Source organism: Drosophila kikkawai, chromosome 2R, assembly GCF_030179895.1.
Source record: "Drosophila kikkawai strain 14028-0561.14 chromosome 2R, DkikHiC1v2, whole genome shotgun sequence".
Taxonomy (NCBI): domain Eukaryota; kingdom Metazoa; phylum Arthropoda; class Insecta; order Diptera; family Drosophilidae; genus Drosophila; species Drosophila kikkawai.
In genome coordinates, this window is record NC_091729.1 from 23172376 (window position 1) to 23198146 (window position 25771).

The 25771-nt window shown below is 37.3% G+C and overlaps 3 protein-coding genes across 5 annotated transcripts in view; 1 reads left to right on the forward strand and 2 right to left on the reverse strand.

The window, feature by feature from the left end:
- Positions 1-9707, reverse strand: part of ttv (exostosin glycosyltransferase 1 ttv) — a 68512-nt gene extending 58805 nt beyond the window's left edge. For all 3 annotated transcript variants that reach the window (XR_001770776.3, XR_001770777.3, XM_017169115.3), the window contains exon 1: positions 7976-9707. Coding sequence is in view for 1 of the 3 variants with exons in the window: in XM_017169115.3 (XP_017024604.1) it covers positions 7976-8787 (812 nt within the window). In the remaining 2 variants the exon portion in view is untranslated. The remainder of the gene's footprint in view (positions 1-7975) is intronic.
- Positions 9708-22663: 12956 nt separating this feature from the next.
- On the forward strand, positions 22664-25739 carry Cpr51A (Cuticular protein 51A). Its single transcript, XM_017169242.3, has 2 exons — positions 22664-22822; positions 25260-25739. The coding sequence occupies exons 1-2, from the start codon at positions 22763-22765 to the stop codon at positions 25632-25634; spliced, it is 435 nt and encodes a 144-aa protein (XP_017024731.1). The 5' UTR covers positions 22664-22762; the 3' UTR covers positions 25635-25739.
- Positions 22869-24081, reverse strand: LOC108076403 (waprin-like protein). The gene is made up of 4 exons (XM_017169243.3): positions 23932-24081; positions 23752-23814; positions 23508-23681; positions 22869-23071 (listed from the first exon to the last, which is right to left on the reverse strand). The coding sequence occupies exons 1-4, from the start codon at positions 23933-23935 to the stop codon at positions 22971-22973; spliced, it is 342 nt and encodes a 113-aa protein (XP_017024732.1). The 5' UTR covers positions 23936-24081; the 3' UTR covers positions 22869-22970.
- Positions 25740-25771: the final 32 nt, after the last annotated feature.

A 25771-nucleotide genomic window follows, 5' to 3' on the forward strand; every position in this document is an offset into this window, starting at 1 on the left:
AGAACTAAAAGATTTTTGTGGAAACTCGTTATGCGGCTGCAAAAGTCGGAAATGTTTGGGAGTGCTAATTGAGTTGAAGTGAGTAACGTTGTGAAACAAAAATGAATATAAATTGGTTAGGTTGTATTATAAAGTTTTTTAATAAAAGAAATTTAACAAAACTAAACAACACACTAGCTATTTATACCATGAAATTCTAATAAAATCGAATAAAATCTATACTAAAACTTTAACTCTTAATAAACTGCTTGTTCATATGGCTAATATTAACGATTGAAACAATTTTCCCACAGGAAATGCTTATAGATTCCAACAATTTTATGACGTCAATTCTCTGAAACACTTTGAATTCATTCAACGTTTTCGGTTAAATAAATTTGAGGGATTTGTTTTTATACCCTTGCAGGGTATTATAATTTCAGTCAGAAGTTTGCAACGCAGTGAAGGAGACGTTTCCGACCCTATAAAGTATATATATTCTTGATCAGCATCAACAGCCGAGTCGATCTAGCCATGTCCGTCTGTCCGTCTGTCCGTCCGTCTGTCCGTCTGTCCGTCTGTCCGTCTGTCCGTCCGTCTGTCCGTTTCTACGCAAACTAGTCCCTCAGTTTTAAAGCTATCTGAATGAAACTTTGCATATAGTCTTCTATATACTCTCACTGCTATATATGTCGGAACGGGCCGGATCGGACGACTATATCATATAGCTGCCATACAAATGTTCAATAAATTTTTAGAAAAATAATTTTAACTTGGCTGTTTTTCAATATTATTCCATCATTTTTGAGATATAGCCTTTTTATATTATTCCAGAATTTTGGTAAAAATTTTATGAAAATCGGACCACTATATCTTATAGCTGCCATAGGAACGATCGGGAAATTAATCAAAAAAATTATAACTTCGTTGTTTTTCAACGTATTTTAATCTACTTTGACACATGAGCTTCTGGTATTATTTCAAAATTTTGGTAAAAATTTTATGACAATCGGACGACTATATCTTATAGCTGCCATAGGAACGATAGGGAAAGTAATAGAAAAAATTATAACTTCGTTGTTTTTCAATGTATTTTCATCTACTCTGAGATATGAGCTTTACTTATTATTATAGAATTTTGGTATACATTTTATGAAAGTCGGACAACTATATCATATAGCAGCCATAGAAGCGATCAGATGTAGAGAAAATGTAAAGCTGGGAATGTATAACTGTAACTGTCAAACTGCAAACATAATAAGTATAGGTAAAATGGTATGTAACTCAGTTTAGTGTCTGTTTTCGGCATTATAATTTATGACATAAATATGAAAACCAATCTGCAAGGGTATACAAACTTCGGCGTGCCGAAGTTAGCTTTCTTTCTTGTTTCTTTTATTTCCTCTGTGTTTTGTTATCTATTTATCGCCAAATCATTTTGTGCAGTTAATTTGACGCAGTTCGCTTGGCAGCCAAAGCAACATTGAACATAAAAATTATTTATGGTCATCAAGTTGCTTTGCTGCCGTTTTATTGACTTTTATTTGGCACCCAAACACGCACACTTGGCTGACCTTAAGCCAGAGTGAGAGACGAACGGAAAAAAATAACCCAAAAATCTGCATAAAGTGCCAACTAATGTCACTTAGTAGATGTCAGAGGGAGTCGACACTTGGCAGCCTGGAAATTCGAGGCAATTTAGAAACAGTTTTTAAATTGCTCGCGGCTGTCGCTAAGTTCTGAAATGAGATGGACGCGGAATTCCAGTGCGATAACCTCGCCGAGCGCCGAGTTCATTGATAATGAGTATCTCAAGGAAACGGCCAGAGAGGAGGAGGAGTGGAGGAGAGGGTCGGATTATGGCGGATAGTATTTCACACGTTCTGGATGGGGGGTGGAAGCAACCATCCCTCTCTTTTCGGCCGGTTTGGCACGTGCCGTCAATAAAGCTGTAAATCGCATAAACTGTTCGAGCCGCTTACACGTCATAAGTAGAGAGTACTTGGTCGAGGTTCCTGCCCGATAAGGTTACTCGGAACGCGGCCTCCCTTTCCTCATGCCACTTGTCTGGTTATTGGCATCTTTAAGGGTCTGGCCTGGTCCGACCCGAACCCATAATCAATTCTACTCGTCGGCCTAGATTTTAGTAAGGGGCATTTTTTGAAGGCATGTATTTTTGATAATATTTTGCTTTGGTTTATGTGAAACATTTATAGAATGCTGTTGGAATTTTTAAAGCTCTAAACAGCAAAATGGATATTTTAAAAATATATAAATTCTAAATTTGCTGAATTTATGGCTTCAGGTGGTGCTTTGGCCTAAAGAGAATGTGTGGAGAATTTTTAAAGAGCCAAAATACGTACAAAATGGTTAGCAAATATTTCATGAAATATTTATCAAAGCTAAGAACAAATACCAGCTAATGTTATCATATTTGAACTCATATTTGCTTCTAATTAAGGAAATTTTGAACAAAAAAAAATGTTGAATACTTTTTAACCACCAATTTATAGTTTTAATAATTTTATCATGTCAAAAATTAACACGAAAAATGCTGGCATTACAAATAATTGAATATTAATAATTGCATCACTTATCAATGATCAAAATTGATTGATAATTACACAGAAAAAGCATTTTTAAATCAAGAAAATGTTGCATTATGAGAAGGCAAAGACTGGACAATGGACAGCTGCTTGGCCACTTGGCAATTTCCTCTGTAATTCTGATATTCTTCTCCTTTCTTTTCATTATTTCCACTAACACAGAAGCACCACCTGGAAATTTACTTGGTTTTTGATTAGATTTTGCACTAAACAAAAATTTCCCCAAGGCCGTGCGGGTTCTCCCCAATCGAATTTTGATTTTGTGAAACATTAATTAGGTTTAAAACTCGATGGAGAAGCTTATTTTTAACCCACAGCAAAGGCAGAGCGAATGGAATCGAATCGCAATGAAATAAAACCGAATGCGAACCGCAACGAATTGATTTGAGCGATTTGTGGGGGGTCCGTCCATGGGAAAGTGGCAGCAAAAAATGTTTGCCAGTAAAATGCAATTGCAATTTGCCAGGGCCAACTACGCATGTTGGGCAACAACGTTAACGTTAACGTCCAGCGTCCGGCGTCCAATGCAGAACATTCAACATCCGACCGACATCCAAATCCACATCGACATCCACGGCCAAATCCCAAACCAAATGAAACTCAAAGCAAACTAAACCAGCAAGAGCTAAAGCCAACAGCCAACTACATCCCTCAGAGCAATGGATGGACATGTGCAGCGAATTCCAAATATCAAAAGTTCACTCTTCAAAAAAAAAATATATAAAGCCAAGAAACACGTTCCAATATGATTTGTTTAGATATACTGTATCTAATATAGATTTTTTTTATAATATAAATATAAAGAGATTGGTTTTTCCTAGAGAGTCCTTACAGTTTAAATATTACTTGTTTAAGTCTTTAAGAAACTTGAAAACTGTTTTAAATATACCATAATCATTTTTTAAATTATAAAGACCATTACATTTCCTAAATACTTTTTTTTTACATTTATAAAACCCCTTTTTTTCAGAGATTTCTATCCATATATAGCTGTTGGCTTTTAGTCAATCAAAAAAGCTTTGCGGAACAACCAAGCTACCCAACCGATGCAGTACAAGTTGGGGTAAAAGTAATAATAAATAATTGCCAATGCCAAGTGAGTTGCAAATGTCCTCGTCGCTTTTGCTCTCTCTCTCTCTCTCTCTCTCACTCTGCTAATTGGAGGAAACCAAATTATGAGCACAACTTGCCGAGTCCTTGGAGGTGAATTGCTTTGCCGGCAGCAGGGTGAAGTTTTTCCTCTAATTGCGGAAAGTCACTCATAAAAACCCCCATCAAGTTTCTGTTAAGCGGCGAACAATTGTCACAAAAAACCAACGCAAAGTTATAGATAGCGGATATGTGTGTGTATATATGTACAATATATATCCAGAGCATATGAGCTTCACACACCATCAGCGGGCAATATGAAAGGTTAATAAAAACGAAGCCAAGAACGTGCGAAACGAAGACGTTGGCACCTGGGAAAAGGTTACACATTGCGCTCATACGTTTGTGTTGGGTGTAAAAAAGTTTGCAAGTTGTTTCTGTGTTCTCCCCTGGGAATCCCCCTTCAGAAATTGCTGCCAAATTTCTTAGTCAATAGAAATTGTGCTGTTCTCTGCTTATTAGATGTTTTGAAGGGGTCGGTAGAGGGGATTCTCTGAAGGTTATTTCTGTTTTAAGGAAAGCTTCAGCTTGCATTTATTTGAATTATGATTTTTGCATTTAATTTTTTGTTCCGACAAATTGATTGGCTTTCATTTCATGGTAAATTATAAAAGATGTCAAGACCTTCAGGCTAAGTATTAAAAAGTTTTAATCAAAGCTCAAAAATTTTCCTTGACTGTCAAAAGATTGGCAGACTTTATCGATTAGCCTTAGCTTTATTAACGTCAATGATTGATAATGGTCAAGTTTTTGTTTTTGTCTAGCTAGCCATATTGATGATCTCAGTGGAACCTGTTTAATAAATATATCCCCAATCTCAGACAACTTCTCTACGAATTGGTCACGAAGCGAAAGCTAGAAGAATGTCAAATGCAGACTCCCAAACCACAGATTAACTCTGGGCCCCAGAAACACACACTTTCCCATTTCCCTACTTCCCTTCCACTCCATCCCCCTTACGCTTACATTTTCCCACCCTATTCGCTTATATTTTTCCCTTACTTTTCCCCATTTTCCCCGCTATTCTCACACACGAAGTACGGACGAGAGCCAGCAGCAATTAAACCGGGAAAGAAAACTTTTCCAACAGTTTTCGCAGGGAAGTGAAGCCACAAAGGATGTCCAGGCGACGGGGTATGTAAATGTGGGTGCTTGTGGGTGGTTATGGGGGGTTGTGGGTGCTTTTCGCTGGCAGGCGGCCTTGGGATATGTGGCTAGTTTGGGTAAGGCTTCTTTTCGAAGGCTCAGCTCAACCAGATTGGTACAGAAAGAATAACATTTAAGCGACATTAATTAATTGCTAAGTATAAACGTTTTTTAGAGGCTTATTTGTATAATATCTTAAAACGAATTTAAGGTTTAAAATAATATTTTTAAATTTAAACATATTCGTTTTTAAGTTCTCAGTGCCTTTGTTTTCACTGTGCTGGTGTTTGGACGCATAATTGTAAAGTGGCCCGGCATGTGTCGTTCCTTTCGCTTTTAATTGTTTGCGTAAAGAGTGAGGGGAAGGAGAAGAGTGTGGGGTTTTCAACCCTCCCTGGGTGTGGGTGTGTGTATGTGTTGTTAACAACTTTAACATCACTTTTGCGTAGCCTCGAACATATTCATCGTACTCTGCCATTCTGGATGTTTGTTGATTTTGCAGTTGGGGCTGTCGTAGTTTCCCCAGTAGATGTTTTTACTGGAACACTTTGGCAATGCCACAAAAGATGAATCATTTGGGGCATATTCGGCTAAAAGAGTATCAGATATTTTTTATATTTTCCAAGGTGCTTGTGGTTTGTATATTAACATGTTTTTGTGGTTTTTCTTGCATCATTTATCCAATTAATTAGCATTAATAAAATCGTTGATACCCACAACCACATTATTAATTATGCTTTTCCATAGCAGAAGTATCGATTTCATATCACCTTTGAATATCTAATTAGCTTACAAATTCCTTATATTTTTATAAAACGCTCTTATCTTTTCCTTCTCCTAAGGGAAATCTTTAAAGTGAATCTTTTTTTTTCTTTCTCTTGTATATCGTTTCAGCTCCCTAATGACTTTGGAATGTGTGTATCTTTATTTTTAAAGTGCCACTTCATTCCTTGTACAATATTAATTGCCAGAGTGTTAATTGCTGTTGGCCAGCACTTAGCTTAATGAAACGTGTCCTCATGGAATTTCCATAGATATATTTGATGTTGTTCCTCATGCCTTACTATCGAAGGTTCATCAGGGGGAGCGAAAATCAATTTTAAATTAGGACACAATGAGCTCATGTCGCCACGTGGATATCAGGTGAGATGCGGAGGAGTCACTAGCCTTAGACAGCCACGCCACCCACAGACCCAACACACATTAACAGGGCAAAGGTCAGGCGAACAGAGGCTTCAAAATACACAAGGAAAAATTTAATAACTTTTGTAACGTTATGAGAAATATGTAAAAAATTTTTTAAGATTTTATTTTTAATTGTTAAAGAGCTCAACTCTAAATATTAACCGCCATAAGATCCTAAATGATGTGTAGGTTCTCCTTTAAATACTTATATTTTTAAGATATTTTCTTAAAGCTTTCATATTTGTCGATTATATTTATATCTATATTTTTTCACGTGTCTCAATGTTAGCTATTGAATCGAGTTACATGTCAAAGGAAGCGTCATCCTAGTCCTTGTTGCTGCTATTGCTACTACCTTTGTTGTTGTGGGCGGCACAAAGCGAGTAAACAACAATAAAGCGAAGACAAACAAAAGAGTAGCAGCAAAAAAAAAAAGTAACTAACACACCGAAGGGACAGGAGGCCCACACAAACAGGAGCAACTTGGAATATGGAAGGACATGACGAATGACGCGTTGCTAGACAATTTTTCAATTTGAATGGGGACTCTTTTGAACAACAACAACAATAGAAATACACAAAAAATGTCTAGGCCTGCTGGAAACTTGAAACTCGGAATAGTGAAACGTTTCGGATTTCGATTGGGTTTTCGCCTTTGCTCCTCAGGCCCTTGCCAGTGCTTTTTTGTTTTGTTTTGTTTTTTTTTTTTTTTGTAGGGGGAAAAAGGAATTGGCATCGATAGATGCAACCTGCAATTTGCCGCCTGACTAAGCCAGACGACGGGTTCAAATGGGGGTTAGTCCGGTTGCTGGCGAAATTAAAGACTACCCTGTACCCCTTTAGAAAGTGTTAGGGCATTATAGGTTCTTGGGAATATCATCGTTAATGGCACTTTAATCTTATTTTTACAAATATTAAGAATTTATAACATGTATTAAATATTCTGTTTAGTGCCTTGACAGTTGCTTTTATATAAATTACTTTACCCCACATCAAACGCTTTACAGATTACATCCTCCGGATATATGAGATTATTTCTGTAACCACATGGCCAACTTGAGAGAAGAGTTATTTCGCTCGTTTTCAAAGGATGCGTTTCTTTAATATTTATCTCAAGTCTCAATCAAATTTTACCCTTAGGAATCACAAAATTCTCTATGCAATAAGTTAGATCCTAAAACGCCATAATCTTTTGATTGATTTAAATTGTTCTATAAATTTCCTGAAGCTTTTTATATGTTTATTACCTTAAATTAAATTCTATAAACAATATTCTAAAAAAAGATATTCCCGAAGTATCTTAAAGATACATTTTTAATACCTAAACTTTATGTTGAAATGGCCTCTTTATATCTAAAGATATTAAAGTGTTCTTTAAATGATCCAAAGACCCTAATTTAGATTGTATACGTTTTCTTGTGAATTGAAATATTTACAAAATTATGAAAGATATAGAAATAATATCGTGAAGAGAGCAGCACGAAATGTGGAAGCTTTTGGTATTTAATAAAGAATATGAATTAATAATAGATTATGATTGTATGTGTATTTTCCTATATATTAATTCCCTTAAAAATACCTTACAAAATATTTGCAATATATGTATATAAGGTATGCAAATTTATGACATATCCACTTGAACTCAGCTGGTAACTTTAGGTTTTCATTTTAGAGATTAAAATTTGTTATAGAATTAAAAAAACGCAATCATCGAAAGGTCAGCTGATTAATCTTGACATTTTTCTACGAAATACATTAATCATCAGTTTATAGACATACTTAATAAGAGCCAACATCTTTAATACATTTATACCTTTAAAAATACATAATTCCTACTCAAAAATCATATTAAAATTAAGTTTAGGGCTTTTTAATTAGTTAATTGTTATAACTCAAAGCTGCACACTCACCGTTTGCCCTTGAAGGCCAGCAGATACTTTTTGTTGGCGGGAAAATTATTGGATTGCACCGATCCGGTGGCTCCGGCTCGCAGCGGAAACTGTTTGTGGAAGAGCGGAATGCTAACATCGAAGCCGTGCCTCAGCTGGAGCACACCCATGCTGGCCTTGGCCAGGATCGCCTCGCCGGCATCAAAGCCCAGCGAGTTCTCCGCGTAATCCGGCCAGGTGCCCGAATATAGATTAAAGATGATATGGTTCCGCCCGTTGTTCCAATGCGGTAGCCGTGCCAACCTCGAAGGCACGTTGCGCACATAATCGTCGGAGAGCAAGTCCCTGTCCAGGGTATCAATGCCCAGGACAAAGAGACAGGCGGCTGTGGGATCGCTGGTGTGATACCTCGATTCCTGGATGGCAGTGAGGATCTTCTGGTAATTGGCGGAGCTGGGTGGAGCCGCTCCTAGGGAGTTTAGCGGCTCCGGTGGATAAACATAGACCAGGAAGCGATCGTAGCAGCGCGTAAAATCGAAGCAGGTCTCCATGCGGCAGTCGTATCTTCGGGTGCTAGTAATACTACTGGATTTGGGGATATCCTCCGGATTCCGGGATGTGTTACCCTGCAACTTTTGCAGCTCCAGCAGTTCCAGGGAGCCAAGAAATCCCGGCAACTGTTCGTGGGGTTGAACTCCGCCATCCTTGGCGGACTCGTGCTGGGCTCTACGGGGTCGCAATGGCGATACTTTCAGCCTGTAGCCCCCGAAGTAGGCGTAGGCCAAAAAAGCGCAGGATACAAAGACCAGTATGTAACGCTTTTTGGCCTGCATTCTGTTTGTTTTCTAATAGAACTCTTAAATCCAAAATAATGGCTGCTTTTTTAATGCAATTTCGTGAATTTCAATTGGGCTTTTTGGGGTAACTTCTCCCAGCGGAACCCCTTTAGTTATAAACAAATTAAAATTTTTTAATCTGGCATTTGAATTCCAATTCGGATTTTTATTGTTGTTATAATTTTTGGGGAACTTTTCTTTTATTTTCTGCCGCTTTGTTTTAATTTATTAATTATTTTTGATATTTTCTTGGGTTACCCATCCCCTTTGTAGCTGCTTTTTTGAGTCTTTTATACTATATTTTTTAATTATTATTTTTCACAATTTCATATGGCTGCTGGCTTATCTTGTTATTATAATTATTATGATTTTTTGGGGGAATCGTATTTTGTATTTGGAGGCTGCTTATGTGTGTGTGAGAGAGCGGGCGTGCTTGCTTATGTGTGCAGGCGGGGGTTCCAGCAACAACAACAACCAACAACAACAATGCACGATTTACACTATTTGTCGCGCATGTTGTGGACGTTTCATTCAGTTAGTTAATCGACGTGATTGTTGTTATTAACTTGAGCACTTGCATTGCCTGAATTTCGTTCATAATCTCTTTTATTTTTATGATTTCTCATTTCCTGGCGCGTTTACTACACACAGACACATCCACACACCGTTTTGTTTGGCGAGGGTGGCGCGGGGGAGCGGTCGCGGACGCGGGCGGTGGGACTGGGGATCCGGATCCTCGCACGCCGCGCGGTATAGCATTGCGCACGCACAGTCGCCGCACTCGTTTCACTTAATTTTCATCGTATTTTCTCATTTGTTTTGCCTCTTTACGCCGAAGAAACATTAAACAAACACACACAAAACATTTCTAGCTGCTAAAAATCAGACGGCGTTCGCGAGTTGAGCAACACTGGCCGCGCGGCATTGTCCAGCACTGCAGGGAGAGCGACTATGGAGAGCGAGAGTCAGAGAGCGGCTGTCAGGGTTGCCAGCGCTGCCAAAGTGCGTTACTGTTCAAATTTTAAACAAATTTTATGCAGTTAATTGTGTTTTAAGTTTATTGGGTGCGCGGCAGTTTTTAGTTACGTTTTTATGGCTTATTAAATTACTTTAAGGTGTATTTCACTTGGCAGTATATATATTTCAGGGAGTTTAATAAGATAATGGCGCTTTGCTGCCTTTGATAAGAAGTAAAGTGTACTAAAATTCTCGAAAAATGCGCGTCTTGGCGGTCTGATAGCTCGGCGTGTACTGGCCAACTTATCACAGCTCATTTTCCACACGAACTCTGCTGGAAAACTAGTTATATTACTGGAAAACTCACGCATGCGCAGTTTTCGAGCGCATGTCTGAAAGGTGGCAACGCTGTCGTAACAGCTGCTTGCATTTTTGGAAATTCAAATTTGAAATCTATTTTTTTTTATGATAATGCCTTAATTGCTGGGGAGTTTTGAGTTCTGGGGGTGGCAATTGACATCCCCCGGGCGTAATATGTTTACGAAATGTAATTACCATTACAATAACAGCGGCACAGCGCTGCAACGCAATAATTATTGTTATTTGGTTTGAAATTAATTACATTTTCGACGCACTCACCTCACATCTCACGTTTCTTGCATTGCGGATTTCGCCCAAATGTCACCCAAAGGTATTTCATTTATGCCTTTATTAATTATTAGCAAAACTAATTACAACCGGCGAACTCTATATGGGTTTTTTTGTTTAATTTCGAGGAAATTTGTTTGATTTATGTATCCATTCATATTTTTGATTGCCTACAACTTATAATAACTGGCTTTAATTGTAAAAATAATAAACTAAATAAAGTTTAATGTAACTTAACTTAGAGAAACCTTTTAATATAACATAAAGGATACATTAATTTACGTTTCCCCATTCATTTACCCCAAAAATGCGTGTCATTGTTTATACAAAGATATAAACTTTAATATAAATATAAACTGTTTTTGTGGAGTGGACATTTTCGCATCCGCATTCGCATCCTTGCGTCCGGTTTTTTCGCTTTTTCGGCTACGCGCGCAATTTCCCGTTACAAACGCGTTTAGGCTGGAATTTCAATTATGCACAGGAATCCCGCTTCTCCAGCCCCCCCACTCCGCTCTTCTTTCTCTTATCCCACGCCCCTTTGCTCTTCTCCTTCCTGTGCACTTCCTGCGCTGTGGCCGCAATTATGATGTCCTTGCCGAGATAGAAAGTCCGCCCAAAATATGCTGAAAATATGTCAGGGAGCCCCCAGCGGTGAGTGAATCCCCATTTTCAAAGGGGACTTCCCCCGTATTTTTTTGTTCACTCATTAGTTGGTTTTATAAACAAGTTTAACGACTTTCAGACAAATCAAATCGGAGAAGGGCTAATAAATACAAGAAATATAGAGAAAAAGGGAAGTTTACAACTTTTATTGTTCCAAATAAATTTGTTCATCATGGTTGGACATTGCATTTCCAGGTAGAAGCAGGAGCCTGACAACCAATAGCCACCCTCAGAGCCGTAAGGATATAAGAGCAAGGAAACTAAACCTAGCATGCAGAAGGGCATGAACTGCAACTGAACCAGAAAAGCATTTCAAGGCAAAACAAATAGCCCAACCCCAAACACGCCCCACGTTTCTGGTGCTTCCTGTCTCCGAATTTAATGTTTTACTGGCGACCCAGTAACAGCTGGGCTACAGCCAAATGGAAATAAACTCCCTCGTGGGCATAAAATCCCGAAATACGAATACGAAGACATTTTCTAATTTCGCAATAACTCAATACAGAAGGGGGGACGAATTTTATTCAATTTGGTTTAAACTTTAAGAGAGCTGCGCTTCGGGACGCTTAAATAGGCATAAGGGAAAATGGTCAGAGGAATACTGGTTTTGGAAGACATAAAATCGAATTAATATCCTGAAAAATCTGAATTATTTTACTAAGGCTTGAAGCTTTTTAATAAACTCTTTACCAACCTTAGTTGCCCTATAAGTTCAGCAAAATAATTGAAAATGCAACTCTCTAAAAACAAACTAAAAATCAATTACTAAAAAAAACTCACAGCTGTAGACAACCTGATTAATTATCCTTCAGAATTCAAAGAACAATACCAAAAAAATATATGTAGCTAAAGGATCAATCACTTATCCCATTTTAAGATAATGCAATTACCTTTGCTCAATTAACTACACAGTCTAAGGATAATGTCTGTAGATTTAATTCTGGTTACCCTTCGCTCTCAAGTTCTACGTAGACACATTGCCATGCAATATGCATACATCACAGTGACATCGTGGCGACCTTGCACATCCTGGCGTGCAAATTGCTTGGTTTCCAACGGCGGTGCGCACACGACCCACTTGATGGCCATGCATCTCGTTTCCGTTTCCGGCGTGCCTCTAATTAAGTGTCAGAGTCGTCCGTGTCCCTGCCACAATTTCCCTTTCACTCTTTTGTGACATTATTGGGTTCACCTCAATTTCCACTTTCACTTTCTTCGTTCTTTTTGCATTTTATTTTCTCTATTAGCCAAATCACGAACAACGCCCCATTCAAAGTTAATCAATCATGCACATGCTGCATAATTTGACTTCCTAAAGGAGACTCTTAGGTGTCTGCCAGCTGGGGACCCTAGCTGTGTCCTGTGTGGCTGTGTGTCTTCCTTTTGCTCCGAGTGAAAACTTTGATGGATATTCTGGTTGGTCTGTTGCTGTTCCTGCTCTTGTTCTTGTTTTCTTTCTGGTCTTGTTTCTATCTCTTTTTTCCTGCTAATGAAAACATTTTCGATTTAGCCTGGACCAGCAGTGCACCTTGTTCTATTTTTATGTATATACAGAAAAAATAATAAATGTTTGAAAATAATAACTTATATTTCTAAGAAACTCATAAAAGAGGGTTCAAGACCTAGAGAATAAATTTCAAAAAATTTAAAATTGACGATAAATATCACTAGTTTTCCTCTGAATTCCCACTGTGTCAGTTGTACCAACTTCTTGCTACCGAGAGTCATCAAGTACAAGACAATCAACTCGCCCCGGTTAAAGTTTAAGTTGGTCTTCCCCCTTCTTCATCATCATCGTCGTCGTATTCTTCATCAAAATGGTAACCGGCAAAAATAACAACTGAAACAGCGGCAACATAAATTCATTAGCCACCAAGCAATGCTGTTCAGGAGTAGGGAATGGTGTGGGGGGGGCTTTATTTCCGCCACTTTAAGGACTCGCCAAAATTTATGACGTCACTCTTAGTTGCCACCTCCAGTTTATGGATGCGGTAGAGTGCCAGCCACAGTCTTGGCCAAAACTTTATTACGCGTTCTTTAACGAGCTGCTTTTGTGGGGCTCAAGAAAATTAACTTGAGTTATGGTATAGTAAGCCATCATTCAAATGTTCACGTAGTTTTCATAACAAGTGTTATACAGGTGAGACTTTTCACAATACTAAAATGATAATAACGGAAATCTATAATTAAGATAAATTAGTCTAAGAATTATAGAAGGCTATATTATAAACAAAAAGATTTCTTATTCAGTGCAACTGTAAATCAGTATTATTTTAGAAAAAGCCTAATACTTTATCTTCCTTTTCCTCAATCTTTATATAAACTACCAATCAATCTCTAACCGAGATATAACCAAAAATGATCAAATAATACACAAAAAACTCTAGTTAATATTGTCCCTGGGTTATCCTCCCCACACACTTTGTCGCTACGTTGTGAAAACCTCTTTGGCATTGTCAAGTGGCTGTATTATGTCCTGGTTTTGTCTTTTTACGACTCGGATGTGAACGATTATGGGTGCGGAGGTGTTAACCCATTCGCCGTTGCCCTCGTTCCGAAAATGCAATATCTATATGCACAAACATACGGTAACGGGGAGAGCAGATGCCATATCTTGTCAGATTTCCATGGCGAAGGTGAACATGACAGGCCCAACGTCGATGCCTGCAGGACGTGCCAAGGATAACGCCAACCCGCACATACACACGCATACAGTCCGTAACTTAGCTTGACACGGTGACTTTACAGTGAAAAAAATAAAATAAAACATTTCATAAAATAAAATATAATTTTCTCATATTATTATTAATTATAATAAAGTTTTATTACTATTTTAAATATTTTTTTTTCATTAAATATAAATATAAAATAAATATTAATTGGTAATAATATTTTATTTATAGAATCCATATTTTATATAAGTTTTTGTGCTTTTTCTGTTTATAAAATTAAACTTTTCTATAATAAAAAAAATATTCCTTTAAAATATTTTCTGGAATTAAAATATTATAAATGAATTATTTTTAAAATTAAAGGAATAAAAACTTAATAATACATAAAAAATACTTTTATTTTTAATGATTTCATGGATGCCATAACTATTATTGAAGAATTTAATTTATAAATTGTCGATGAAAACTTTATTTCAGCTTTATATATTTTTGAATACAAATATTTTCAATTAAAAAAAATTAAAATATTACTACAAATTTTTTTATAGTGTATCTGTATAACATCGAGTGTACTTTAAGCAGAGATGATTATTAAGCTGCTGTCTCTAACGAGGGGTAAGAAGGCGAAGGACAGTGCCTTGGTCAGTTTACAAATCCAATCAACTTTGCGTATACTTGATATGCAAACAGGAGCAATGGAAACTTTCAACGCTTCCCCGGTTGTTGCTGCTGCTACTGCTTTCCCTCGCTTTATTTCTGCTGCTATTGCTGCTTCAGCCAAATTAGTTTAGCAAACATCAAACGGGAGCAAGACCAGCAGCAGAAGCAGCCAATCAAAGCAACAAGCTCGAAATGAAGGAGAAAAAGTGTTTGACTTTGGTTCTAAAGGAAAAATATAACGCATACGCCATGTGGCACACAGGAAATAAACTCGGACATGTGCGTGTGTCTGCGTGTCGGAATAATTCAATTTATTTGGCCAACGAAACAAAAAATAAAGTAAAAAAGAAAAACAGTGAGGCAAATAAAAAAGCAAAACAAGCACACGCAGCATAAAGCAACATTTGTTGCTGATTTTTGTCTCTGATTTATATATATTTATATATATATATATTGATATATATGTATGTACATATATACACCATTTCATTTTGAGTGAGCAAACAATATTTTGTGCATAATCCTTGAGCATTAGGATCTCTGCCGTTTTTCCTGCCAAGTGAGCCGGCAAATGTGTTATTTTATGCGTAACGCAATTTTGAGAGGCAATTTCACAAACTTTTACTGCACTTCCTGGGCGAGTTTTATTTTCCTGTTTGTGTGCTGATTTCAAGGTCGTCATTTTTACAGGAATCTATACGCATTTATTACGCACAAAATCCGCCAACTTTCATAAATGTCTTTAAGCCACAGCCGTGGCATTAAGTCTTATCCTCCCCCGATTTTCGCTTACCTCCTCAAAAAGCTTATATATCAACCGCAAAATGATCAAAAGAACGATTAGAGCCCAGCCACACAGAATTCTCCCCTGGGGCGGACTTTAGCCTTGAAGTGGAAAAAGGAAATGCATGCAGAATAATAAATTAAATTTCACTAAAAATAATTGCTTTAATTGGTTGCCTTGCCTACATTTTAATTAAATTGAAAGCATAAAACTGAAATTAAATGTGAATAAAATCGTTAGGAATTAACAAGAATTATTTCCGGTAGTTATTTATGTAAATTAAGCTTGTTAACAAAAACAAAAGCCTCTCCGGGGCATTTAATAAATACGTCTGCTTAGATTTATCGAGCAAAGATAACACAATTAATTTGTTAAATTAAAACCAATCATCTTGAAAAAAAAAATAACCTGCTTTCGAAGCTATTCAATTGTATTTTGTATTAAATTTCAACAAGAAATTAACAGATAAATTTCAACAACATTAAGTTTGTTAAATGCAAAGCTGATTTTAAAAACCACCAAGCAAGAAAGCTGTAGATATTCGACTATGAGATACCCAGTAATCAAAGCTTAGGAAGTCTAATTTAAATTAATATAAATATGCTTTGAAATTACTTCTAAATCAACTTGTTTGGTTCTTATTTTAGGTTACCACAAAATAATAATACCCCTTAAGCTCTATAAATACCTCTTATAATAATAATCTTTCCTTTTCACTCGAAATTCCATTGCTGTTGGCATTTAATTGAATAAATCCATCTCTCTCTCTGCCTCTCTGCTCTATTCAATTAAAGTCTGTGAATTGAATTACGTGGCTAAATACATAGAAAATCTAATCATAAATTTTGTGTAAATTTTCACAGGCACAAATTCATGAGGCAAACCAATATACATATATACCAACTTGCAACGTTATCCATTCCCCATTTACCCGTTTTCCCTACCAATCCCTTTGGCCACATTCTGATACTCTTAGCCAGATAAACATTTGTCCTGGCCAAGTGAGTTCTGCTGGGACACTGTTGCTGCAACATATTGCATTTTAATGGGAATTTCGTTTTCATTGTCAACACTTTTGTGAATTATGAGGTCGGGGTCGGTGTTGGTGTTGGGGTTGGTGTCGGTCCTGGAAAGTGCTAGTGTAAAGTGAAGTAAAGTAAAGCGACTAAAGAGACACCACCGTAGTCGTAAATTCAGGCTCGAGATTAGAGCTGCTGGAGATCTTCTAGCTACTGGCTCTTGGCTCTTCATTCCTGCCAAACGATGAGATGCCACTGGCAGGCAGGCAGCAGGACATTTGACACTTTTCTAGCTTAATGAGGCACGAAGCTTGCTTGGCTGCGGATCCTTCTTGGCTCCCTGGCTGCTTGGGTCTCCCTATTTCTCTATTGTCTTCTGGCCGCACATTTGCGGACGACGTGTGTCAACGCATTGTGCGGTGTAAATTGCTTGCTGCTATCAAGCATTCAACCTCCCAGAACAGAGAACCCACTCCTGATCCCAGTACCAGAATCCAACCATCACTCCCTCATCTGGCTAACCAATGCAGCACTTGTGAGCCCGCATGTCGTCCCTTTTCATCCATTCCTCGACCCCCTCCAGCACCGCCTTACTTTGCCCCTTATTCACTTCTTGGTCGCCCCTCTTCCATCACCCTTTAGGAGCCCTGCGTTGACAAGTTGTGTGCATAAATTGCAACTGCCTGGGCTTGTATACAAAACACGTGAAGGATGCGATGCTGATGCTGCTGCTACTTCGAAATACTGAGAGAAAAATTTTGAGAACTATAAAATCAATTAAAAGAACAAAGGTAAGTATGCCTAAGAATGTTAATTAATAAGACAAAAGTTTATTATCATCATAATAAATGTTACTGATATCAACTAAATATAATTTATAATTAAATCCCTAATTTATTTATCACTCAAAATCTTTCTTTTTCCCTCTGTGTACTTGCTGTGGCAACTGCTCCTGACTATGCATGAGCCTGAGTGTATCCTTGATGTTTCTGGATTTTATTTGCTGGCTTAATAAAGGCATCAGGCACCAAGTACCAAGAACCGAGTGCCAGGCCCGAAACCGGCCTCAGGTTTCAATGCCCCCAAAATAAATGTGTATCTGTGTGTGTGTATGGGATGAGGTCGTACTTCCGGTTTGAGAATGTTGCATGATGCAGCTTAAATTGCTGCCACAATTACACATGTCTCGGTATCTGTGGCCCTGTGTCTGTCTGAGCCCAGTTTGCAGGGTCAATGTTGCCTGACAGCCGGCTCAGCTCTTCAACTTTAATACGATTTTAAATATGGGCATAAGAGCATTTTAAAAATGGGAAACTTAATCGTGACACGAATGGGAAAATAATTAAAAACTAGTTTTATTATTTTTTATTAATAAAAACCAAATAAATATAGAAACTCTCTAAATTAAAGTGTAATATTTTTCATAAAAAAGAGTCTATGTTGTATATCACTTAGAATATTTATGAATATATGAAATTCGGTTTCCCAAAGTAAGATCTCTTTTTGGTTCAATTTCTGTTTTTAGTTTCTTTGAATTTTTCCTGAAAATAAAGTCTAACAATAAATCTGCTTAATTCAAATTTATAAACTCAGACAAAGTCAATAATTTTAAAATATAAGTATTTCTGTATGTAAGTATTACACATTTACTTTAATATTCCGCTCTCAACCGAAGATAAAACCCAACATTTACAAAAAAAAAAAAACAAAGATCCCCAAAAAAAACTCAGTTTTCTCCCCACACAAATGCAAATTTTGCAGAAATGGAATGCACTTTTAGATGCGCTGGCCATTTGTTTTGTGTCCTGACTTAATTAACGCTGACTTACTCATGTTGCCAGGACCTCGTCCCTGCGCTCCCCTTAACCCCCTCTGGGGTCCTGCTAACCCCGTAGTGCTGCTCCATAAGCCGCTTGCTGGCATTGTTGCTGTCTTTTGTTGATAATTACTTTTGATAACTTGCTTCTCTCACTTAGTGTGTGTCTGTCTCTAGCTACCCCACTTTGTCTCTACTCCTACCCCTCAGTTGTTCACCATTTTCCTCCTCTGTTTTCCCTATTTTCTCCGCATTTCACGCGGTTTTTAGGGATATTTTATTGTTGTTGCTGGCGGTTTTTGGCAGAGGCAGCCGGCTTGCATATGGCGCCATTACAGAGCTTATCATCAAGCTTTAGTCGAGCTTTAGTTTTAGTTTCCATCCGAAATCCCCAACACTTCGTCTCCCCCCTTGTTGGCAACTGACTCGACTAAGTGCTCTGTAAGCCTTGAGGTAGGTCAAGCTAAAAAATATTTTTAGGCAGGCTCGAAAAGAGCAGCAAAAACTGTATGAAATTCCGTGAATAATGCAATTATCGTACAGTTAAGCTGCAACACAAGACCATTAAATATGGAGAGAAGGGTCAAAGCTGCCATGAGATACCAAGATTAATGATGAAACTATTGTTGTTAGTTGCTACTGATGCCTCAATTAAAATAACAACTATTTTGGTTAATAATGTAATTTTTTTTAAATGTTTATTGCTTGGTTGGTTTTAAAAAAATTGTATAGCATAGTTTTATGCACATTTTAAAATGTTTTCAATAAATTATCATTACTTCTGATATCAATACTCATGTTTATTCAAAGAAATTAAATACCAAAAAATTATTTACTAATAATAAAAAACCTAATTGAAGTTTACTTAATATTTATCTTGCTTATATTCATTTAGTTCTTCCTCAATTTTATTTCAAACTGAAAGAAATTCAACTCGAGAAGATTCCACAACATATTTACGGAAATTGTTTCCCCATATTATGCTAATTTTGTGTTGGTTTAGAAAGTGCTTGCCCAAATATTTGCCACAAACACTCCATTTACATATTGTAACGCACCCAATTTTTTGCCTATATCTTGCCACGTCCTCTGCTCCACTGCACTGCTTGCGTCCACTGCTTGACATGCAAATGTGTGTGTCTGTGCATAATTCCCCCCTTTGCTGTTGTTGTTTTTGTATGTTTCTTCCTCTGCTTCGCACATTTCCTTTTATTGCATTCCTTTTCTCACACACGCACGAGGCCTCAAGTCTTCAACTCGTACTCCTCTGCTACTCTGCCAAATGTCAGCTGTCAGATATGTACACTTATAAAAAAAACTTTTACATTTCAGTAATTCAGTAATGTAAAAAAAACAAATTTAATTGTTGTTTAAAGAAAACAAATCAATATTAATTATGAAATAATATTTTTTGGTTAAAAAGGTTTAAAGGTTTTCCCAATTTCTTTACGTGTATAAACATACAAACAAATATGCACATATTTACCATGCATATTTTGATATGTAAGTCGGTTACTTTTGCCAAAGTGTCCTTGAAACGGGTGTGCGTATGGATTTAGGTGCGGGTGTGGGTGTGGGGTGTGCGTATATGTGTGTATTGTGTCTGTTGCCAAGTGTGTGCGTGTGTAGACAGCTGTTAAAGTGACAACATCGCGTTGAAAATTTATGCGATTGCTTATAAATCGGATTCATTTTGATATGCAGGCCGAGTTAGTGATTCATTGATGATGCCGGCAAAGTTCCAGAAGCGAGTTTTCGAGTCTATAATCAAAATTAACGGTGTGCTAAATATTTTATTAACCCAGTTAAGCAACTCACACGACTTGAATTAAACCATAAAATTAACTTAGTTAATTAATTCGGTTCGACATTAAAAAAAAGGATTTAAAAATCTCATGAGAGATTTCTAGAAAGAAAAAACATCACCATGTGGGCAAAAAATATTATTTCCTTAAGTTTATTGAAGGTATTTTCGCTAAGTTTATATTACTACAAGCTAAAATGCATTATTTATTAATCCAATTTCAAAGACAACGATTAAAAACCTAGTTAAATTCAAATCAAGAGACCACTGACCCATATATTCCTCCATTGAAAGTAAAAACCCCACTTAGCTTAATTTCCCACACAAACCACTTAATCACCATGCGAAGTGATGGATATCAGACCAATTATTCATATCGTTAACATAATGCCCATTATTCCGAATGGATCCACAAAATAAAAACCCAAATAAAACTGAAGAAAAAATGCAAATCAAAAGGTCATTGAATCGCCATACACAAAGGCGTAAAGAAACTGGAGTCGCCCGCGTTAGACATCATTTGTATGGCTTGGCCATAATCACGGATAAATAATTAACAAATTTTGATTGAAAATGTCAAATTGCCATAGCCCTGAGCTAAATCCGCTGCGAAAAAGAAGAAGAAATACAAAGTTAATTTGCATAAAAGCGGCGATAAAAGAGAGCGCCAAAACAATTTGTCAATGTAACGCCCAAGAGACCATTCGCTCGCTCCTCTTCACTCTCCCTCCCAATCTTCGCATGCAAATGAGGGGGAGTGAAGGGCAAGAGAAAGGGGGGAGAGGCAGAGCCGGTGATAGCGTGCTAATTTGCTCAGGCAAAGAGTCAAAATAGAGCCATAAATATGGCAAATGTTTGAAGTTGATTCGCTTCCTTCCAGACCTCTTACTCCTACCACCACTCCACCATCTCTTTCTCTGCCATTATACCGCTCTCTTTCTCATTAAGCCCACAAAGTGTATAATTATAAAATTACCGGTAAACCAAACTTGATGACTTGGAGCGGTCTCTCACCTTGAGCTTTTTATATTGATTTCAATCCCCAAGCCAAAAAACAACTCAAGAAAAACTCGTCCGTCTGCCATCTCTCGATATCATCAAACGAAATTCGTGCCACTGCAACGGCGGCATTCCAAAAATTTGTCCGTAAAAAGCTATCAATGAAAATATAAAAAAAAACCAACAAACTAGTAAAAAATGAAGTTAAAAAAAAGTAGTTTACTAAACTGTTATTACATCTCCGATTCATAGAAAGCTAACGAGGAAAAAAGGGGAAACGAATTGAAAGTGGAACGAACGGATGTTCGGCAAATAAACCATTCGCACCGTGGGCCCAAATAAAGATGAAGACCCATAAGACTCTTTGGGCATGTCCAAAACGGATGGGGAAGAACTTTAAGACCGGGTTTACGTGACGAAATTTATTAATTTTTAATTCATGCAAAGAATTCACTTTTTCCTTTTTAAATTCTAGGGGGGTAACGAGAGGTTAAAGAGGTTTATTAAGATATAATCCGTTAAGCTTAATGAAGCCTACAAAAATCTTATATGCACATATATATATTTTTCTTAATATCAGAAAAAATTATAATATATCTGAAAAAAACTAAAGATTCTTATAAAGTTATTAACTGATTAATAATCTTTAACCCACTAAAACCAACCAATACTTTAAGATTTCCCTAAAAAATATTTGAATTAAAAACTACTCTTTTTCTTAATCTACCTTTTCAAAAAATATAGTATTTATGAAGTTTATAAATAAGTTAGAATATATTCCATATATTTCCTCATTTTAACGCATTTATTTTTCCATAAATAATAAATTTTAATTAACTAAATGCTTTAGTAGAAGGCCACAAGCTTGATGACAATTATCTTCAATTTCAGCTTCATAAATTTCAGTTTTTAGTGGTCAAAAACAACGCTTAAATATTAAAAATGAGGAAGCTACTCAGCGAAAAATAATGCCTAATTACTATGCTTACTCTCCTCCACCTGTTTCCCACATTTATTAGCCTATTTGTTTATCGTGTTGCCACACTTCCACGTTTCTCAAGAGCCAAGTTTATTTGCGCCAAGCCAATAAAAGCTAATTTAATTGCAGTGGTATCTAAATCGGATCCAGAGATTTCCCAATTCTTCCCACAGTAGATCGCCGGATAGGTGAGGCGAGAGAAAAATGGCAGTTCCCAATTCCCAGTCCCAATCCTCCTGCCGGCTACATAGGTTCCAGCTGGTTATGGCCCGATCCAAAAGGGTGCCCCAGACACCACGTAATGCTCCACTTACTTCCTCGTCCATTGGTGGAGCTTTCAATTTGCACAAAACTCCACATAAATTACATAAGTTTCGGCCACATAAAAACCTGAAAAAAAAGAGCAGGGCGCTCTTTTGCAGGAGAAGAAGCTGCAGAAGAATGGGGGCGAGGTGAGGTGCGTGTAAGTGCACCTTTTTGTGGAGCAGCTTTTTTCGGAAACCTGTTGACCAACTGACCTTGAAGCACTTTGGAGATGGGGCCGCTTACGCAATGCCAAGCCATAGCCATAGCTATAGCTCCGACGATTCCAGTTCGATCTGCCGCCGATCTTCTCCAGCCACACGAAAGTCAACAAATTGCAGCCAGCCCAAGATTGCAAAATTACATTTGAAGTTGAGTTGAGTTTTTCCCCCAACAACAACAACACCCAGCAACCACGAAGATCTTTGGCTTGTCAAAAATGTAAACACACAAAAGTCGGGAGGGGAAAAATACAACGAAAAAAAAAAAAGAAATAATAAAATTTAAAGCGAAGCAACTGCGCTGCCGACGTAGACGCCACCGCTTTTGGCCAGGTCTCAAGTGCGATATAAAAGCCCGGCCGCCAGCCGCTCAACGATCCACAGTCCAAAGTCGCTTGCAGCGAAAGACATCGAGTGCAGAGAGTTTATCCACCCCAGAAAAATATGTTCAAATACGTGTTGGTCGCCAGCCTGCTGGTCGCAATCGCCCTCGCCGCCCCTGCCGTGAGTGTTAACTATATAAAAACTAACTAAAGGAGTTCAAAGACAATTACGGGTTTACAAGTTTCCATTTAGTGACAAAGAAAAGTTTTCATAACGCGTTGTGGTTGTGGTTTATTGGTGGTCCCGCCGCCGCCATGGTGTCCGTTTTTCACGATCGCACGCACTTGGGCCGCTTGGTGCTGCGGTCCATTTCGCATTTCTCGAAGCTGCCGCACTTGACATTGCCGCAATAGCTGCCAGTGGATCCGGCTAGGGATTATAAGTTGCAAAGAAAAAATACATAGTAAAATCAATAGCAGAAAAAGGAATAATAAAATCAAGATTTTAGCTTATTAATATAGAGAAAGAAGCTTACAATTTAGCTTAGTAAAGTTTTTACTTGAATATCACAAAACCATAATTTTAATTATGAACTATTCCATAGTAAATTATGTATAAAAAGTTCATTAAAAATGCTTTAAAGATAAAGGATTTATATGAAAATATGAAAAGGATTTCTATTTTTTTTATATTATTTTCTTCTTAAAGTGTAAAAAAGTATATTCATTAACTTGCAGATACTTTTTCCCTTAAAGAAAATTATCCTTTTTTCAAAACTCTCAATAATTTGTTGTATATCAAGGCAAGATTTTCAAAATATCCATAGAAAATTCCCCTGAATATTTTATACATATATATTACTCACTATTCTTGCTGCCAAAGGGCGACTTATCGGCTCCGGAATTTCCCAACAAATTGGGTTGCACGCAGCTGCGACCGTTGCACAAGTTTGGGCAGCACTTGCCGCCAATGGCACTGCACTCGCTGTCGTGCAGGCACTTGGGAGTGCAGTTCTGAACCTTTGTGGATGAGGGACAATCTACCAAATAATATCAAAGGGGGGAATTTATCAACAAAAGCTTCGAAAAAAGCTGAAAGTACCAACTTACCACCGGCAGCCAAGGCGGCAACCACACAGGCAGCAATCAGCAGAGAAAGAAAGCCCAGCTTAACTGCAACGAAAGTGGAAAAGCAAATTCTTAGTTGTTCCGCATTTCGTGCGAATTTTACATTTATAGATATAGCTGTATATATATATATATATATATATATATGTAGTTGGGACATACCCATGATGATAGTTGGGGGGTATTTATTTGGCAAGTTGAACGTCCGCTTCGCTACTATAGTCAACTTCGACTGGCGTTCATCGGGCTTTATATGCCCCGATCGGCTGTTTCGAGTCGAACAAGTTTTCAGCTTATTTGCGTTTGTATTATTTTTTTTGTATTTCGCATTTTACCTCTCCGCCTTGCCTTGACGGTGGAAGTGAGGTACTAAAAACAAAGGAACGAAAATACACGACAAGGCAGTTATCAATTTGACTTTGAATTCACATACGTACAGGATCGGAATAGGAGATATCTGTAGACGCTACCTTAAAGGAAATATTCAAATTTTTTTCGCTTTTTATTCCAATTTAAATTTTGGAGACGATTTTCAGATCTATTTTTAATAAATATAATTCTTTTGGTTTATATTCACAATTATAACTTAGAGTTCCCAACTAGTTCTAGCAGTTTCTTGGAGTTTGAAACTAAATTCATATATTGAAATCCCTAATTATATAAATTTCTCTGCAAAAATATTTCAAAAATACTTACTTACCTTACTTACCGCAGCTATAGAGTGCACTTGATATAATCGTGAGACCCCAACCTGAAACACATATCTCAGCTACATCGACATCTTTCAATTACTATTTCCGTTCATGCAGCACTCAGACTCAAGACAGCGCGAAAAATGTGTCAAAGCGTCGTAATGTATCATTTCTTCCTCTTCCACTGATATTACGACTGAGTCATTGTTTATACGAAGATGATGAACCATAATATATAATGATTTTTAAAAATCCATATTATAAAATTCAATAATTACCTTTCATACGCTCTTTGGTTGTTAAAGTCATAATAATCGTTTATAACAGATGTCTATAAAATTTAATAGTTTTGCGGTTCAATGGGTCATTGACAATATTGCGAAAAAATAGGTATAGTCAGGTATTCTAGCGTTGAAAACGAAGGGGAAACACAAAGATCTTACTAACCGAACCAAATATTCTGCTTAAAAAACAGGTTGAATTCACTTAATATTTAAATGAATCATGAATTCATTAAAAAACTAAAAAGGGGTGTGTCTGCTGCCTTGATAGTATCAAGTTGATACAAATTTAAGCTACTTAAATAAATAATAAATGAGTTAATGAATTCAACAAATTCTGTATACCCTTTATGGACAATTTTAAAAAAGGAAATGCTTGTAGCATAGTTTTAGGCACTTCTTAAAGGGGTTTTAAAACCAAATCTTCTTTTCCGTATAAAACTGAAAATTTTCTGATGCAAATTTAATTCCTTTTGATTTCAAATTAAATTAATAATTAATTATTCGTATTTTTCAGCGTGATGAGACCGAAGCTGAAAGACTAGAGCGAGAGGAACAGGAGAGGTATCAGAATGAAAATGCTCAGTACGCCTTCAACTCCAACGTGGATGACAAGATCAACGACGGCCAAATTAGCCGGACAGAGGAGCGCGAGGGCGGCACTGTGCGCGGCTCCTACAGCTACTTTGATGGTTTCGTTCAGCGCCATGTTGAATACATTGCCGATAAGGATGGCTACAGGGTGCTCAAGGACGAGATGAAGGACGTTGGCAATGGCCCCCAGTTCAATCCCGAGGGCCAAGCTGATGTGGAGGGCTCCCTCATCGGCAAATACTCGATCAAGTTGGACAAGACCGATGACGAGAAGCACTACAAGGATATCCATGCCTAGGAGAGGGACTACTTGGAGGATTTCTAACATTTAGAAATGGACTGAATACTTCTTAAAACCTTAAACGTAGAGTAAACACCATCCGAACAGAGTTGTATTTTTTCTCCAAAATAAAATATTGAAAAAAAACTAAAGTC

Coding starts and splice junctions, on each gene's coding strand:
- LOC108076403 (XM_017169243.3), bottom strand. Junction 23,682..23,751: donor TGCCGCCTTGGCTGCCGGTG/GTAAGTTGGTAC, acceptor ATTATTTGGTAG/ATTGTCCCTCATCCACAAAG. Junction 23,072..23,507: donor GCCCTTTGGCAGCAAGAATA/GTGAGTAATATA, acceptor TATAATCCCTAG/CCGGATCCACTGGCAGCTAT.
- Cpr51A (XM_017169242.3), top strand. CDS start 22,763: ATGTTCAAATACGTGTTGGTCGCCAGCCTGCTGGTCGCAATCGCCCTC. Junction 22,823..25,259: donor TCGCCCTCGCCGCCCCTGCC/GTGAGTGTTAAC, acceptor CGTATTTTTCAG/CGTGATGAGACCGAAGCTGA.